We start from the raw sequence: 19,443 nt of genomic DNA on the forward strand, positions 1-19,443 counted from the left end.
GATAGGTGTCTTATAGATGCCTCTCATTTCTAATCCGTGCCCTTGATGTCACCAGATAATACAAAGGTGACATCAATCCCACAAATATTACCCCACTTGCCACCATCACAAAGCAAGTGGAAAGAGCCAGGTAAAGCACTAGAATTGATGCATCTAATAGATGTGTCTTTTCTGGGAGGCCGTGGGCTGCTATTTTTAGGCTGGGGGGGTTAATATTGATGGCCCTTATCAGCCATGGATATTGAACCCCCATGGCTGATAAGGGGCCATGGATATTGACCCTCCAACCTTTATCATTTCTTTAATGATTTATTTTAATAATAAAAAAAAGATTGGGGGGACCCCTCTACTCTTGATAACCAGCCTTGCTGAAGCTGACAGCTGTGGTTTGCCTTTGGTTATTAAAAATGTATTTATAGCACAGCCAGCAGCTGATGAATACTCCCATCAGCCGCAACATGCTCTCACTGTTATTAGTGGCAGTAGGTGTAGGCTGATGGGAGTAGGAGTCCCATCAGCCGCCTCCTGCTCTTGATGTTATCAGTTGAATATAGAACTCAACATTCTCCTCTGCTCATGCTGATCATAGCATGAGCAGGGGAGAATGATGCAAGCAGTATTCATCACATGACGCTGGGGAACAGAGCTAACTGTACTGCTGTTTCCCAGGCACCGATATGTGTGGTACTGTTGCAGCACACAGGTGGCACACGAATGCCACATGTATGACACACACGTACACATGGACACTGATATCTCCAGCACGTTTTTTTCCGGCACCGGAAATGTAAGATGCGTAAAACCGCACTGAGAAGTAGTTAAAATATATCTTTTCTTCAACAATTAAAATGAAAAAGCCTTGGCTAATCCTAGAATGGAACAAGTGACTGAACTTCTGGAGGACAACAATCCATTCCACCCATGGTATTAAAAAACAGGTGACTGAATCACCAAAAGACCATGCAGGAAGTCTGAAATGGGTGAGAATGTACCTTTCTCTTTTTCATATATTTACTGCACTCTCAAAGATGAAGGATTTTAATTATAATTCCTTATATTTTACTAATTTATAAAGGAATCTAACATGATGCGCAATAGACCTTAAATAATAGGAACTTACTAGTAATGATAAGCATGGATCCATATTAGTGCTTATTACAGTCAGTGTATTGGACAAGATCTGAAGATATTCTATGATATCTTGCAATTACCTACTGTGACCTGCCTGGGGGCGTATTGCCGTTAACACTACCCAACAGTGTAAGGGTTACACAAGAGTACTGTCAGGGCTCCCGGGTAACACTGCTGTGGGGAGAGCTACACACAGTAGCAAGGGAGCTGAGCAAAGCACCGGGAACTAACCAGGTAACAAGCAGGACCTGAACCATGTGACGGAGTAGGAGGTGGTCTGGGTGGAGCCAGATGCCAGGGGTGCAGAAGAGATATAAACACAATAGAGTAGTCAGACAAGCTAAGATCGGTGCCAGCAGATCATGAGGTACCAAAGGGGAGAAACAGGGGATTGCCAGAATAGAAGCCAGAGACCAGAAATCCAAAAGAACGAACAAGCAGAGTACTGCACGGAGAGCAAGCAAATCAATTGCAAACCGGGCACACACTCCAGGGGCCAGGCACACAGACTTGACAAACATATAGTTGACAGTGAATCCTAGTCTGGAGTGAGTATAAATACCCCTCCCAGGTCCAAAGGGAGGCCAGCAAAATTAACCCTGAGAGAACAGGACATTAACCATGTCCTAACCAGGACAAGTATCTTCTGTGATAAGGCCAATTATGCTAATCACACTCTACTCAGAGTGAGATCTCAGTGTGGTCTCTTGAATGAGGCGAACATGGACAAAAATATTTCTCCATCTACTCCATTCTGTCATTGAAATCTGACTGCACTCAGTGTGGTGCGATGTTTTCCACAGACTCATTGACTTGCATGGCCGAGTGTAATCCCAATACCGAATCAAACTGATTGCATTTGATCTGATACGCAGTGCCCTTTTTCCTCGGACCAAGATGGTCCGAGGTAAGAATCATACGTGTGCAAGGCCCCATAGACTAACATTTGTCCAAATGTAACCAATATTTTGTTGTATCATGCTTAGACCAAAAATACTTTCACGTGCATGATCTCTAACTGATAGCTCAGCCAATCTACTAATATAAGTCTACGCTGGTGTTTTGCTTATATTATTGAACTGTACAGATGGACTGCACAGATTTTCAGTGATTTGAGCACGTTTTACTGATCCAACAGGTGGAATAAATCATTGGTGTCTGGTGATCAGGTCACTTGTTTCATTATAGGATTCTTTGTGGCTTTTAATTTTAATTGTATATTCTAAGTAAAAGTTACGTATTAACTACCGTATATACTCAAGTATAAGCCGAGATTTTCAGCCCAAAATTTTGGGCTGAAAGTGCCCCTCTCGGCTTATACTCGAGTTACGGTGGGTGGCAGGGTCGGCGGGTGAGGGGGAGAGGGCGCTGAGGCATACTTACCTAGTCCCGGCGATCCTGGTGCTCCCCCTGCCATCCCACGGTCTTCGGTGCTGCAGCTCTTCCCCTGTTCAGCGGTCACGTGGGACCGCTGATTATAGAAATGAATATGCGGCTCCACCTCCCATAGGGGTGGAGCCACATATTCATTTCTCTAATCAGCGGTGCCGGTGACCGCTGATAGAGGAAGAGGCTGCGGCACCGAAGACCGTGTGACAGGCAGAAGGAGCGGGACGCCGGGAGCAGGTAAGTATGTAATATTCACCTGTCCGCGTTCCACACGCCGGGCGCCGCTCCATCTTCCCGGCGCCGCTCTGTCTTCGCATCCTCTGGCTCTAACTGGTCAGGTCAGAGGGCGCGATGACGCATATAGTGTGCGCGGCGCCCTCTGCCTGATCAGTCAGTGCGGAGAGACGCCGGGACCGGACGCCGGGAGCTGCAAGCAGCGAGGTGAGTATGGCTTTTTTTTATTGCAGCAGCAATGGCACAGCTTTATATGGCACAGCTATGGGGCAATAATGAACGGCGCAGAGCACTATATGGCACAGCTATGGGGCAATAATGAACGGTGCAGAGCACTATATGGCACAGCTATGGGGAAATAATGAACGGCGCAGAGCACTATATGGCACAGCTATGGGGCAATAATGAACGGCGCAGAGCGCTATATGGCACAGCTATGGGGCAATAATGAACGGCGCAGAGCACTATATGGCACAGCTATGGGGCAATAATGAACGGCGCAGAGCACTATATGGCACAGCTATGGGGCAATAATGAATGGCGCAGAGCACTATATGGCAGCTATGGGGCAATAATGAACGGCGCAGAGCACTATATGGCACAGCTATGGGGCAATAATGAATGGCGCAGAGTACTATATGGCACAGCTATGGGGCAATAATGAACGGTGCAGAGCACTATATGGCAGCTATGGGGCAATAATGAACGGCGCAGAGCACTATATGACACAGCTATGGGGCAATAATGAACGGCGCAGAGCAATATATGGCACAGCTATGGGGCAATAATGAACGGCGCAGAGCAACATAATGGCAGCTATGGGGCAATAATGAAAAGCGCAGAGCACTATATGGCAGCTATGGGGCAATAATGAACGGTGCAGAGCACTATATGGCAAAGCTATGGGGCAATAATGAACGGCGCAGAGCACTATATGGCACAGCTATGGGACAAGAATGAACGGTGCAGAGCGCTTTATGGCACAGCTATGGGGCAATAATGAACGGCGCAGAGTACTATATGGCAGCTATGGGGCAATAATGAACGGTGCAGAGCACTATATGGCAGCTATGGGGCAATAATGAACGGCGCAGAGCACTATATGGCACAGCTATGGCGCAATAATGAACGGCGCAGAGCGCTATATGGCACAGCTATGGGGCAATAATGAACGGTGCAGAGCACTATATGGCACAGCTATGGGGCAATAATGAACGGTGCAGAGCACTATATGGCACAGCTATGGGGCAATAATGAACGGTGCAGAGCACTATATGGCAGCTATGGGGCAATAATGAACGGCGCAAGGCACTATATGGCACAGCTATGGGGCAATAATGAACGGCGCAGAGCACTATATGGCACAGCTATGGGGCAATAATGAACGGCGCAGAGGACTATATGGCACAGCTATGGGGCAATAATGAACGGTGCAGAGCACTATATGGCACAGCTATGGGGCAATAATGAATGGTGCAGAGCACTGTATGGCAGCTATGGGGCAATAATGAACGGCGCAGAGCACTATATGGCACAGCTATGGGGCAATAATGAACGGCGCAGAGCACTATATGGCAGCTATGGGGCAATAATGAATGGCGCAGAGCACTATATGGCACAGCTATGGGGCTATAATGAACGGCGCAGAGTACTATATGGCAGCTATGGGGCAATAATGAACGGTGCAGAGCACTATATGGCAGCTATGGGGCAATAATGAACGGTGCAGAGCACTATATGGCACAGCTATGGGGCAATAATGAACGGCGCAGAGCACTATATGGCACAGCTATGGGGCAAGAATGAACGGTGCAGAGCACTATATGGAACAGCTATGGGGCAATAATAAACGGCGCAGAGCACTATATGGCAGCTATGGGGCAATAATGAACGGCGCAGAGCACTATATGGCAGCTATGGGACAATAATGAACGGCGCAGAGCACTATATGGCAGCTATGGGGGAATAATGAACGGCACAGAGCACTATATGGCAGCTATGGGGCAATAATGAACGGTGCAGAGCACTATATGGCACAGCTATGGGGCAATAATGAACGGCGCAGAGCACTATATGACACAGCTATGGGGCAACAATGAATGGTGCAGAGCACTATATGGCACAGCTATGGGGCAATAATGAACGGCGCAGAGCACTATATGGCAGCTATGGGGCAATAATGAGCGGTGCAGAGCACTATATGGCACAGCTATGGGGCAATAATGAATGGTGCAGAGCACTATATGGCACATCTATGGGGCAATAATGAATGGCGCAGAGCACTATATGGCACAGCTATGGGGCAATAATGAACGGTGCAGAGCACTATATGGCACAGCTATGGGGCAATAATGAACGGTGCAGAGCACTATATGGCACAGCTATGGGGCAATAATGAACGGTGCAGATCACTATATGGCACAGCTATGGGGCAATAATGAACAATGCAGAGCACTATATGGCACAGCTATGGGGCAAAAATGAACGGTGCAGAGCACTATATGGCACAGCTATGGAGCAATAATGAACGATGCAGAGCACTATATGGCACATCTATGGGGCAATGATGAACGGTGCAGAGCATTGTATATGGAGCACAGCTTTCTATGGCACATCTATGGGGCAATAATGAACGGTGCAGAGTAGGGTTGAGCGAAACGGGTCGAAATTGTTCAAAAGTCACCGACTTTTGGCAAGGTCGGGTTTCATGAAACCCGACCCGACCCCAGTGGGGGGTCGGCCATGAAGTCGGCGATCTTTTGAATCTGGAATCGGAATTCCGATCCCGATTCCCGATATGTTTAAGATATCGGGAATTGGTATCGGAATTCAGATTAAAGTGTAAAATATAGAATTAAAATAAAAAATATTGCAATACTTACCCTCTGACGCGCCCTGGTACTAACCGGCAGCCTTCCTCCTTCGAATCCGCGCTTCTAGGACCTTGCCGTGACGTCGCGGTGACATCGCGGCTTGTGATTGGCCGCGCGGCCGCCCATGTGACCGCTCGCGCGGCCAATCACAAGCCGCGACGTCACCCGCGACGTCACCGAAGGTCCTGGAAGGGCTGATTCTTAGGAAGGAAGGCTGTCGGAAGGAAGCAGGGCGCTTCCGAGGGTGAGTATATACCTAATAGGAATATACTCACCCTCGGAAGCGCCCTGCTTCCTTCCGACAGCCTTCCTTCCTAAGAATCAGCCCTTCCAGGACCTTCGGTGACGTCGCGGGTGACGTCGCGGCTTGTGATTGGCCGCGCGAGCGGTCACATGGGCGGCCGCGCGGCCAATCACAAGCCGCGATGTCACCCGCGACGTCACCGAAGGTCCTGGAAGGCTGATTCTAAGGAAGGAAGGTTCCCGGTTAGTACCAGGGCGCGTCAGAGGGTAAGTATAAGGATATTTTTTATTTTAATTCTATATTTTACACTTAAATATGGATCCCAGGGCCTGAAGGAGAGTTTCCGCTCCTTCAGACCCTGGGAACCATGGAAACCCAATGCACTGCATTGGGTTTCGAGTTTCGGCCGACCCCGACTTTTTTATAGGATCGGCCGATTTCACTCGACCCGACTTTTCCAAAAGTCGGGTTTCGTGAAACCCGACCCGATCCTATAAAAGTGAAGGTCGCTCAACCCTAGTGCAGAGCATTATATATATAATTTTACTTTTATTGGTATCTATTTTTATTTTTGAAATTTACCGGTAGCTGCTGCATTTCCTACCCTAGGCTTATACTTGAGTCAATAAGTTTTCCCAGTTTTTTGTGGCAAAATTAGGGGGGTCGGCTTATACTCGGGTCGGCTTATAATCGAGTATATACGGTACTTCTCATACTGTGCTATTTATAGAGAAAAAATAGATGCACCCAAGATTTATTTATTGATTTTTTTTTAGGCTAGTTGTGTTTGAGCATCATCATTTTATAGCTCACAGTGAATGCTATTTAAGCCTCAATGTCACTCTTCTTGGCAGTGGATACATCTTTAATGTTATCTCTAATGTAATCGTTAACGTTAATTATGACTTTCTAATTTGTGGATAAAAATAGTTGAACGTCTCTGATTTCTAGATAAGCTGCCTCAAAAATTAAAAAAATCAGTTTGGCCACACTGATTTTAGTCCTTCCGTTTTACATTGTCATCCACATTCTGCCTCTCCAAATCCTATTGTGTCTTCGATGCTGGCCATAAGTTAGTTTTTATGCAAGCCTCATAGGAATACTTGCAAGAGACTGGCCTTTAATTCATGCAGAAGACATTTTTGGATCTAGAGAGTTTGAGTGAAGGGCACTTGGTATAAAAACGAAAGGGAGATGCTAATTCATGGTTATGTTTCTGCTTAAATTGCAGAAATGTCATACACTGACATGTAATGACATAAAAAAGATCACAGATACTCAATGGCTTACCTTAGCCCACATGGTTAAGCTTTCTGTGTCAACCACAACTTCCCAATATGGTGGCTGCATCCTGTACTGTTCAGTTGATGACACATTCAGCACAGGTTGCTCTATATTGCAGGATTTTATACCTCGGGAACTTTATTATGACAACCTACTGGAGCCTCAAAATTTCATGACACAGACGGACCCCCTCTATAAAATTAGTTTTTGACCCATGTCATCAAAGGGATTAGTTGGCCTGGATCTCAGTTATCATCCATACGTCTATTTAAGCAGGGTTTCAGTTTTGCAAGGGGTTAACAAAGTGATTAAAATTATTCTAATATGTGTATGGCACAAAGATTGTCATGCAGAGGCAGATGTAAGAAATTCTAGGTTAAGAATCGAAATTACAAAGCAAGCGTGCAGTCAGGAATAAGCCATGGTCAGGATCTGGGTGGACATCCTGAGGACACTCCAAACTATGTTTTTTCTGAGATTTCACAGTCTCTGATTAAATCACATCTAGTTGCTATCATACACACAGTTTTTGCAGGATAAATTGAGTGACAGGTTCCTTATAAGAATGGAGTGGACCGAATCTAAGTTAATAGGTGGCCTTCTGTTGAAGACACTAACTTTATCAGCCATAGCTTTAGCTCTGGAGGATCTTTTGCAACCATACAGTATTCAGAAAACCCATCCATTAAACATACCGATTGCTATAAAGATAAGAATTCCCTTACACAGATAATTTATACGAGGCCTCTTTATTGGAAAATAAGAATGCTGGTTGTTAAGTTTTATGTCTATCTTTATATTACTATATTCATATTATTTTATTGCCAGTTTTATTGCTAATGATGACAAAATCTCCTGTCTATGTTTATGGATAACTGCACAGTTAGTACTAATGTTTCTTTAAGCCATTATTATAATAACCATTTTCCATAAAGCAAATGCGCTGAATAGAAGCTGAGGATGATAGCACTCGGGTAGGAGAACAATGGATTACCATGCACAGATCCTCTGAATGTCAAATGTGGAAACATAAAAGAATGCTTCAAGAGTCACACAGAAAATGTTTGCACTGCACGCAGCTACTGTTAGAAATTGGAAATCCTCTCATTTGAATAAGAAATATTACAAGCCTTGCTGCTTCATCTATAAATAAAAGTAACATCTATCTATTTGGTATTTTCTGCTGTAAAACGATCTCCATCTTCTTAAATGTATCTGAGTTCTTTGGATATGTTAGTAGTAAAGAGACTTGAATAAAGAAACTCTACAGTCAGACCATTAATTTTAAATTTTTAATCACACAATAACCTTAGTTTCTACAACCCCAATTTGAAAAAGTTGGAATATTGTGTATGATATAAAGAAAACAAGAATGCACTGATTTGGAAATCTTTTAAATATTTGCTTCACTCCGACACATCAGAGGGTGACTGTTAGATTGTTTTCACTTCATTCAAAAAAATTATGAAGGGGTCAAGCCAACTTTGAAACGTGATGCATGAATCAGGGTCCAGAAAACATATACAGGTTTTAATTAGAAAAATTAAAAAAGTCATTTAGAAATTGATGCCAGCAACACGTCTCAAAAAAGTTGGGACATGGTCCTGTCTACCATTGTGTACTATCTCTTCTTCTTTTTACTACAGTCTGTAAATGTCTTGGTAGTGAGAAGACCAAGTGCTGGAGTTTTTGGTGAGGAATGTTGTCTCATTTCCTGGTCTAGCTGCTCCACAGTCTTGGGTCTTCTTTATCAGATATTTCATTTCATAATGTGCCGAATGCTTTCTTTTGGTAAAAGTTCTAGACTGCAGGCGGCCAATTCATTACCCAAACTCTTCTTCTGTGAAGCCATGCCCTTGTGGTAGATACAGTATTTGGGCTAGCATTGTTTTGCTGAACTATGCAAGGACTTTTCTGAAATACATATTGTCTAGATGGGAGCATATGATGTTCAAAATCTTAGCATGATGCTTATTATTGATAGCGCCTTTCCAGATGTGTAAGCTGCCCGTGCAATGGGCACTAATGCACCCCATACCTTCAGAGCTCCTGACTTTTGATAAAAAGCTGGGTGGTTCCTCTGCTCTTGAGTCCACAGTTTCCATTAAGAAATTCCAAATTCTGTACACAAAATATTTTTCTTTTATGCCCCAGTCCATTTGAAATCAGCTTTGCCCCAGAAAAGATGACAGCATTTCCGGATTGTGCTGATATTTGTCTTCTTCTTCGTATGAGAGCTTTAATTTGCATTTGTGGATATTGACCTGCAAGTCATAGAAAGATGACTAAAATGATACCGTGATAGCTGTGATTTGATGTCTTAGTCCAGAGAAATCCCTGTTTTACTTAATATGTAAATGAACTGTTAAAATTCATGAGCCCGACATTAACCTTCCTGAGAATCTGTTTCCAGAGCTTATTTTAAATGAATGGTGTGTTACAAGTGTGAGACATGTAATGGTTGCTCTCAGCTCTCCGAATCTACATGTCTCACACTAGTAATTTCCTCGTTCATTTAAAATAAGCTCTGGAGGCAGATTCTCAAGGAGATCTGTGTCCGGCCCATAGATCTTAAAAGCTCCATTGCAAATGAGAAAAACATGGATTTTTCTGGAATCGCAAGTATCAAGGTGTCATTATATTCAGCTTCCTATTACCTACATCCCTATATAGACTTAGGAGGGTTGATGCTACTGACCAATTTCTTTTAAGGGAGCCCAGGAGTTGTGGGGGACTGCTGTGCTACAAACACAGTGTTAAGATATACAGCATTTCATTACAACTAAGGGTATGTGCACACGTTGCGGATTCTCTGTGGATCTACAGCGTTTTTTGAGGTGCAGAAACGCTGCACATCCGCAATTGACTTACAGTACAATGTACTGTAAATTAATGAGGAAAAAAAAATGCTGTGCACACTTTGCAGAAAATCCGCTGCTGATACGCTGCGGTTTAAAAGTAGCATGTCACTTCTTTTTCGTGAATCTGCAGCGTTTTTGTATCCATTCCATTATAGAAAACCGCAGGGGTAAAAAACGCAGCAATCCGCAAGAAAACCGCAGCAAAAACGCACAAAAAATGCTGCGGAACCGCACAAAAAACGCGACAAATCCGCAGGTGCGTTTTCTGCCAGGAGAGGCAGAATCCGCACCAGAAATTCCTAAGGCTAATCCGCAACATGTGCACATAGCCTTACAGTGGGGAAAACACTTGAACTGTGAGAGACAGAATCTTAAGATAAAAAACAAAAAAAATCACCGTGTATGATTTTTAAATAATTAACTTGTATTTTGTTGCATGAGATAAGTATTTGATCACCTACCAACCAGCAAGATTTCTGGCTCTCACAGCTGTTAGTTTTTCTTTAAGAAGCCCTCCTACTCTGCACTCATTACCTGTATTAATTGCATCTGTTATTGCAAACAAAGGTTTGTACTAAATATTAAATTCTGTTTTTCTATTGTTTCAAATACTTTTTTAATGCAATAAAATGCAAATTAACTATTTTAAAATCATACAATGTGATTTTATGGATTTTTATTTTAGATTCTGTCTCTCACAAATGAAGTGTACCTATGATAAAAATTACAGACCTCGCCATTCTTTGCAAGTGGGAAAGCAGGCAAAATCAGAAGAGTATCACATATTTTCCTTACTGTATATGTGAACTGCTATGGTTTGTTTGTTGTAATTAGTGATGAGCGAGTATACTCGTTTCTTAGGTTTTCCCCAGCATGCTCGGGTGGTCTCCAAGTTTTTGTGAGTGCTCGGAAATTTAGTTTTTGCCAGGCAGCTGCATGATTTACAGCTGTTAGCCAGCCTGAGTACATGTGGAGGTTGCCTGGATGCTAGGGAATCCCCACATGTAATCAAGCTGTCTAGCAGCCGTAAACCATGCATCTGGGTCAACAAAAAACTAAATCTCTGACCACTTACAAATACTCGGAACACACCCGAGCATGCTGGGGAAAACCTGAGGAACGAGTATACTCGCTCATCACTAGTTGTAATCTCTGGAGTAAAGAGTTAAGTATAATGACTTTCCTCCTGCACATAACAAAGCCAAGATGAAAGCTTAGTTGGAGTAGATATTTATAATACTTCATCTTTTTTCAAAAGTTTCGGGAACCAACAGTTCTTTTCAGGACCTCAATGTTTTCAATAATCCTCCTGATTGTCCCCTACTTCATGTTACAAATAAACACTGATAACATTAACATCAAAATCAACACTAATTGTTATGTAACAGGGGCAAGAAAGTCAAGTGACTGTCCAACAGGGGGCTGGAAGAATAATTGTACAACATAGCCCATTACGTCTCCACCGAAGTATAGCAAAATATGCGCAACATAAAATGTATCTAGTGCTACCATTCACCTTGATTAAAGGTTAAAGGATTATACTATGCAGTGCAATAACGCTAAACGCTATGAATTGCTTGCGCAGCACATATCACTGTCTATACATGACTTGGCAAGGGTCATGATTTGGTTTGCAGAGATATCCTGCATGATTTTGGTTTTCCAATTTTGATAGTCAATAAAAAGTGGATCTGAATCAGTTCTATACTAAAAAATGTTGTTTGAAAAAGATTTGAGTTTACTGAACAATGTAAAAAACTCCTCCTAAATAAAGGATATCATACTATATGGCAAACAATGAGATTCCCCTAATGTCCCTTCATTTCTTAACATATGTTTATAAGGGTTTATACTAGAGATCTAAATTAGCTGTATAGTCCTGGAGTAAATAAATTACATTCATGCTGTCTGCAACCATGATGATTTGGTAGTCACCACTGGGTAAATTGCATGATATGATTTAAACATAAGTTTGATGCATTAAGAACACATATTAGAAAACATATTCTATCTGGACAAGCCCAAAACATACAGGTTTCCTTGTTCTAAATAATAAACTTTTACAGTACTGAGAAATTAGGGTTTGGAGGCAGTGTGCGGCGAGGAAGAGTCCACTGGGCAGCTGCTTGGTTAAGTTTAAAGAGAACCTGATAGCTAATATATGCTACCCAATCCATGGGCTGCATGTATCAGGTATTGGCTGCATGATTTCCACCAGGTATGTTTGACTCTGAAAAGCTGTGGCGTTTCACAGAAAAACATACTCTAAAAGCTTCCCAAGCCACATGGAAGACTAGTCAAACAGGTAGGTCCCCGTCTGGCTGCTCCTCCCTTTCACTTTGCCCTGGGTGACAGGACTATAATAATAATAATAATAGTAAGGTCTCTCCTTAAACAAAAACACAGGGAGGAGCCTGCCACTAAAGGTGAGAAGATGGTGACCCATCTGTCTGACTAATCTCATGTGTGACTTAGTCCCTGGCGGCTTTCAAAATATGATTTTCTATGAAACATGGCAGCATTTTTGAGTTAAATTTATATGTCTGTAATCCTGCAGCCAGCGCCTGATACATGCTGCTTGTGAATCGGGCTGCATGTATTAGGTGTCAAGTTCCCTTTAATTAACAGGTCTTTCCATTTTAGCACACAAGAAAAATCAATCTAGCCAAGTTGGAAGGTGAGAGAGCTGGTACAGACTGTTCTGCTTCTGCCGCTTCATTTTCTAAACTACGTTGTCTCAAAGTAAATCATAGTTGTTTGTAACAAGGGAGTCTGTCAATATCTGCTTCTGACAGGCTAACTTTAAGAAAAGAGTGAATAATATACGCCCAGACACTATGAGTGACAGATTTCTCTGCACAAATATGCCACACCATGAGCTGCCAATCCAAGTGCCAGCATGTGCACTGACTGTAGCCACTTCAGGCAAACCCATATAACTGAAAGCTGGCGGCTCAAGGGAGAAATAAAGCTCATTTTCCACCAGTAGCCGTGCTTTCGATAATGCATCTGGACAGCATTTTAACTGCTATTATCCTATAGATTGACACAATATCTGCAGGTTAATAGATCGTGGGGACATGACAGGTTCCTGTTAATATGAATTCAACTTCTATGCTTACTCTGGTGGTGGCGGTAGGCACCTACAAATTCATAATTCATTTCTGTAGCTTTGTGACAGCAGCTGATTAAGAGATCTGTATTAGAATAAAAATCAGATCTGTATATCTATAAAAACATACAATTACATGAAAAAATTATTGGACCCTAAAAAAACATTTTATGAAAGCTTTATAATAGTCCTCTGAAATATATTAGTTTTGTAGCACTATTTTTGCACCATTCCATGCTAATTCCTCAGTAAGCCAGAAAATTGCCATTACTTACAGTGGGGGCTCTCCCTTGCTCCAGCTTTCAGAAGAGTTCTTGCAATAGGCACATTATTTGTCATGATGGCAATATCCAAGGGTGTTAGTCCTTCACTGTTGGGTGTATTAAGGTCCAATTCCTCTGCTGTGTACTGATACAGGAGAATCTGGACAGCCTCCAGGTCCTGTTGCTCGACGGCCTCGAACATGGCTTCATTGCACTGGAAGTTCTATTGCGAAAGAAAACAACTGTCAACTAACTCCAATAAGTTCTGGAATTGTGCTTCTTTATCAACTGTAATAAAAGCTCATTAAACACTTGATTCTAGTGACAACATCAGTATTGAAGAGGATCAATTTGATTCTACCATGTGCCACACTTTCTAAAATTTAGCAAAATTTGCACAATACAGGTCACTCCACCAATTCTCATCATTGTCCCCTTCTGTGAAGCCATAAAAGTGCATTTAATTGTTTCTGCGTCAGAAAAGAAAACAATAATGACTTCTTTTACAATTCCCATGCAAAAAGTCATTCAGTCTTATGTAGACATTGAATAGTAAATATAACTATACGCACTTCCCTTTTTATTCCTGTTTTTAGCCTCCTCATGTTATTTTAGAGAAACCTTAAAAAATGATCCACCAGTGGATTTCATGGAATTTAAACTAATGCCGCAGTACACCCATTTTCCAAATTCAAAAAGGAAAAGGTGAGTCTGATGCTAGCAATTAGATCATTTTTCTTTTTATAGGTCTCCTTCACACGTCCTGATGATTCCTGCACAGGAAAAAACAGTACTGGTGAGATCAGTGGTCAATGTGAGCTTATGTGACATCTATGTGCAGTCCATGTGCTTTCTGTGAGTCCGTATTTCCTGTCCATGTGTTACATCCATGTGCAGTCCGAGTGCTGTCCGTGAGTCCGTATTTATGCTGTCCATGAGTCCGTATTTCCTGTCCATGTGTTATATCAATGTGCAGTCCGTGTGCTATCTGTGAGTCTGTATTTACTGTCAATGTGTTACATCTATGTGCTTGTCACAGCCACTCCTTCTGCGGCCGTGCCTGCTGCTTGGACCACCGCCGCTCCCCCCACTCATGCTTACCTGCTGCGGCGCGCTCCTCCTGCAGGTGCGCGTCCTCTCCTTCATTCTTCTCCGCTCCCTGGTTCTCGTCGGGTGTGCGTGCGCACCGCCCACTCCAGCACTTCCTCTTTCTGATTTAAAGGCCCTCTGTATCTCCTCTCTGTGATCCTGGAGGACCGTGACCCGGAAGTCCTTCAGCACTCCATGTATTTTAGGCGATACCTTCCTCTGCTCCTTGCCTGTCTGTCATTTGTGTTTCTGTGACTCAGGTCCACCTTTGTCTTTGCTCTGCCTGTTCTGAGTCTCCGCTCTGTCCAGCCAGTTCAGCTTCCCTGCCTTTCCCAGGCTTCCTTGTCTCCTCGTCCAGTCCAGCCTTCCCAGTGTCTGCTCCATACTCTGTTAGTCTGGTGTCTCTGTCCTGTCCTGCTCCCTTTGTGTCTTCCCCTTCCCAGTGCTCCTTTGGTCTTGCCTGTACTCAGCTCTTACCAAACTGTACTTCATCTTACCCCGCTCTGTCCATCCTATGCCCAGCTTCTCTATTTTGTACCTCCTACTACCCGTCTCCAAGTTCCAGCTTCTGCTGCAATAGTCTCCCTTTGGTGTGCCCCTAACGCTCCCTGTATAGGGGGAGGTCTACCTGGTCAGCTCTCCTTTGGGAGATTCGTTGTTGTGGATCTGTGGGTCCACTCCAGGTGTTAAAAAGATCTTGCAGTGCTGCCGGTGAGTCCGTATTCTCTGTCCATGTGTTACATCCATGTGCAGTCCATGAGTCCGTATTTAATGTCCATGTGCTACATCCATGTGCCGTCCATGTGTCTGTGTGACAGGTACCGGCACGAGGGAAGAAGAGGTACAGTTTGTGTTGTTCTCTGGCGCTGGCCAGCTGCTGAAGGCAGCTCTCATCATTGTCTCCTGTTTGCGCTGATCTTAGGGCGACCAGGAGACAATGGAAATTGTATGTTATTTCAAACCCTGCCTGCAGCCGGGCTTCAAAGGAGACCGTGATTTTTGCTATATGCAAAATTATTTTGTATATAGCACAATCGATCAGACGATCGCAGCTTCAAGTCCCCTAAGGGGACTAACATGAACAGAGAAAAATTTAAAAAGAATGATTTGAAAAATTTAAAAAAAAAAATAAAAGTTCAACTCATCCACCTTTTTCACTCATTAAAAATAAAGATCTAAAAAAATGTGTTATCGCTGCATTCAGAAAAAATTCTATCAAAATATAAAAATAATTAACCTGACTAGTAAACACTGTAAACGAAAAATAGTCAGCAACATCAAAATTATTTTTTTTTGGTCTCTGAATTCCACAAAAAATGCTGTAAGAAGCGATCAAAAGGTTGCATTTATTCGAAAATGGCATCAATAAAAATGTATTCTTGTCTGGAATGTATGGAAGAAAAAAAAAATGCTACGGGTGTCAGAAAATGGTGACGTAACCCAAAAAATGTAATTATTTTATTTTTTTTAAATTTCTGATTTTTTCACCACTAAAATAGTAAAAAATACTGGACGTTTGGTATTGCTGTAATCGCGCTGATGAGCAGAATCATATCGCAAGGTCATTTATACCACAAAATGTACACTGTAAAAACAATTTCCAAAAAACAAAATCAGAATTGCTGTTTTTTCACAATTTCTCCCCACTTTGATTTTTTTTTCAGGTTTCCAGTACACTGTGTAATAAAATGAATGGTGCAATTCACAAATACAACTCGCCCTGCAAAGAACAAGCCCTCGTTTTGTAAAAATGACTTGGCAAAACTGTACTTTGCAATATAGCGCATCCCCACAATATGTATGAAGGAGCCGTCAGTAAGGGGCTTAAATATACCTAACATCATCACAAAGTTACAGAACAGCAATATGTCTAAGAATCTCTAACGTCTCAACCATCAATAGGTCTTTAGGTCTTTCTCACACAATGTGCCGTGTGAACAATTTATGGAAGAGGAATAAAAGAATACGCTATCAAACATGTTATTCATATCTAACTGTACAATCTTACAATGTTACCTCAATAATGATTATCAGAATAAATATTGATAGAATTTAAAATAAAGAATTTAAGCAACTCGGGTCCCAAGCCTCAGTCAATAGATGATCTTTACCACCAAAATATTCAGATGAATTCAGTCCCAAGCTGTGAATAATTTGTCAGGCTTGATCTGGGGTCTTGTTCTCTTTGCACATTACTGAACCTGACCCCACATCCTTAGAGACAGAAATAAAAAGATAGAGACAGCAAGCATGTAAAACAGCTTACATCTCATTGATACTCTAATAAATGCAGGAAATTGCTGTTTCAGCCCTCACAGCAAGGTATTTAATATCCTGCTAATTATTTCATACTGTGGCTAATCAGTATCTTGTGATGTAGGGGTCAGTTGATATTACCCTTAATTCATATTGACACATTATAGCGTAAAAATAATTTTTTATGCAAAAACAGAACAGAAATCCAGTAAATTATTGTTGGCTGAGCCAGTAACATCCTTCTCCACAACACATACATTGGCATCTATTAACTGAGTGAGGCTAATGATATCCCATTGTGCATGGAACATATTAGATGCTCCATGTATATGGTGCTTCTTCAATATATGTTCTGGCTCACTATGGTGCACTTGGACACTTTAGAGAGGAACAGTCAAAAGGTAAAAAGTGGCCAGTTTAGTTTTTTTTTAATGCACCATACAGTCCCAGAGATACCGTATGGGCCTTTTCATATAGTTCTACTTTTTATATTCTATACTAATGGGGTGTGGCTTACAGAATTCAATTGGGCGTGTCTGTAGGCTGCTCTACATAATATGAACCATAGCCCCTTGTTAAAAAAAAACATAAAAAGTAGCATTAAATAAAAAAGGACATTATCTCTTGAACCATACAATGAATGTGTAAAGAAACAAACAAATAGAATACTCAGGGGAGCAGCAGGAATAAAATAAGAGCAAAAACTGTCCGGTTTTGACCTAGTGATAGGCCTTCTTTAACTATATCTCACCATTTATAAAATAATTCACTAAGGCAAGTTAATGAATGTATTTATAATGGATGCAGGATAAACCTAGTTAGTTGATGGATTGCCACGGGTTTACCATGACAGAGAGGAGGCAGAAGACCACAGAGTCTGAGTTCTCGTATTCCGGCGCTGAATAGAAGCACTTCACCTTCTTATTAAACGGTATAAACTTCTTTGGGCAGTGCAGTGATTAATCTGCTCTGTTGAGAGTTCAAGGGGCTAAGGCTCTCAGCTGAGCACTGTTAGCCACTCCCATCCCCTTTATAATCTGGGTCCTGACTAACACACATTGTGAGGATGGCTTATGCTGCATGACTTGAAGGATAGTTGTTGGTGGTTATTTCAGTAGGCAATTGGTGGATTATGTCACTGTTGCTTGGTTTTTTGAGTGTTCCTTTTTTCTCCTACTTTAGTTTTAACCCGATATGTGAGTGTATATTTGTATGTTTGGTATTTTCCTTTACCCCTGTTCATATTACCTTGTTAGTCTGTTTGGTGTAATACAATGCGCTATTACTCCCCTCTTCCTTGGGAGGACTGATGTCCAAAGACATACTGATAGGGAATTTAGATTGCGAGCCCCATCGGGGACAATGATGATAATGTGTGCAAACTGTAAAGCGCTGCGGAATATGTTAGCGCTATATAAAAATAAAGATTATTATTATTATGTGCTCTGGAGATGGAAAATATAACTTGCACACAATTCTATGTGGAATAGGATGGACACATTTAAATCACTAGATATCAAATGATTATTAAATAATTAGCAGCTATTAAATACGTATCTGGGTTTGTACACACGTGGTCAAAATTGTTGGTACTTCTCGTTTAATGACAGAAAAACCCACAATGGTCACAGAAATAACTAGAATCTGACAAAAGTAATAATAAATAAAGGATCTATTAAAATGAACAAATGAAAGTCAGACATTGCTTTTCAATCATGCTTGCACAGAATTGAAAAAAAAAAAATAAAACTCATGAAATGGGCCTGGACAGAAATGATGGTACCCCTGAAAATAATGTAACAAAAGGGACATGTTAAATCACGGTGTGTCCACTAACTAGCATCACAGGTGTCTACAATCTTGGAATCAGTGAGTGGGCCTGTATATAGGGCTACAGATACTCACTGTGCAGTTTGGTGACATGGTGTGTATCACACCCAACAGGGACCAGAGGAAGCGAAGGAAAGAGTTTAGAAAGATTAGAAAGAAAATACCAGACTAACATGTTAAAGGTAAAAGTTATAAGACCATCTCCAAGGAGCTTGATGTTCCTGTGACTACAGTTGCATATATTAGTCAGAAATTTAAGATCCATGGGACTGTAGCCAACCTCCCTGGGTGTGGCCGCAGAAGGAAAATTGATGACAAATCAAAGAGACGGATAATACGAATGGTAACAAAAGAGCCTAGAAAAACTTCTAAAGAGATTAAAGGTGAACTTCAAGCTCAAGGAACATCAGTGTCAGATAGCAATATCCATTGTTGTTTGAGCCAAAGTGGACTTCATGGGAGATGACCAAGGAAGACACCATTGTTGAAAAAAAATCATAGAAAAGCCAGACTGGAATTTGCCAAGCTACATGCTAACAAGCCACAAAGCTTCTGGGAGAATGTCCTATGGACAGATGAGCATCTTTGGAAAGAGCTGAAATGCCGTCTGGAAAAGGCAACCTTCAAACACGAGACAACTGGGGCAGTTTGCTCTTGAGGAGTGGGCCAAAATTCCTGTCGAGAGGTGCAGAAGTCTCATTGACAGTTACAGGAATCATTTGATTGCAGAGATTGCCTCAAAAAGTTGTACAACAAAATATTAAGTTAGGGGCACCATTATTTCTGTCCAGGCCTCTTTCATTAGTTTTATTTTTTTTTTTATTCAGTGGAAGCATGGTTGAAAACCAATGTCTGACTTTCATTTGTTAATTTTCAT

At 41.9% G+C, this 19,443-nt stretch overlaps 1 protein-coding gene across 1 annotated transcript in view; it reads right to left on the reverse strand.

Moving 5' to 3' along the window:
• ANKFN1 (ankyrin repeat and fibronectin type III domain containing 1) overlaps positions 1-19,443 on the reverse strand; it is a 935,619-nt gene that overhangs the window by 841,714 nt on the left and 74,462 nt on the right. The window contains exon 2 of the mRNA XM_069752446.1: positions 13,404-13,614. Coding sequence (XP_069608547.1) covers positions 13,404-13,614 — 211 coding nt within the window. The remainder of the gene's footprint in view (positions 1-13,403; positions 13,615-19,443) is intronic.

This window comes from Ranitomeya imitator, chromosome 2 (genome assembly GCF_032444005.1).
Source record: "Ranitomeya imitator isolate aRanImi1 chromosome 2, aRanImi1.pri, whole genome shotgun sequence".
Lineage (NCBI taxonomy): Eukaryota > Metazoa > Chordata > Amphibia > Anura > Dendrobatidae > Ranitomeya > Ranitomeya imitator.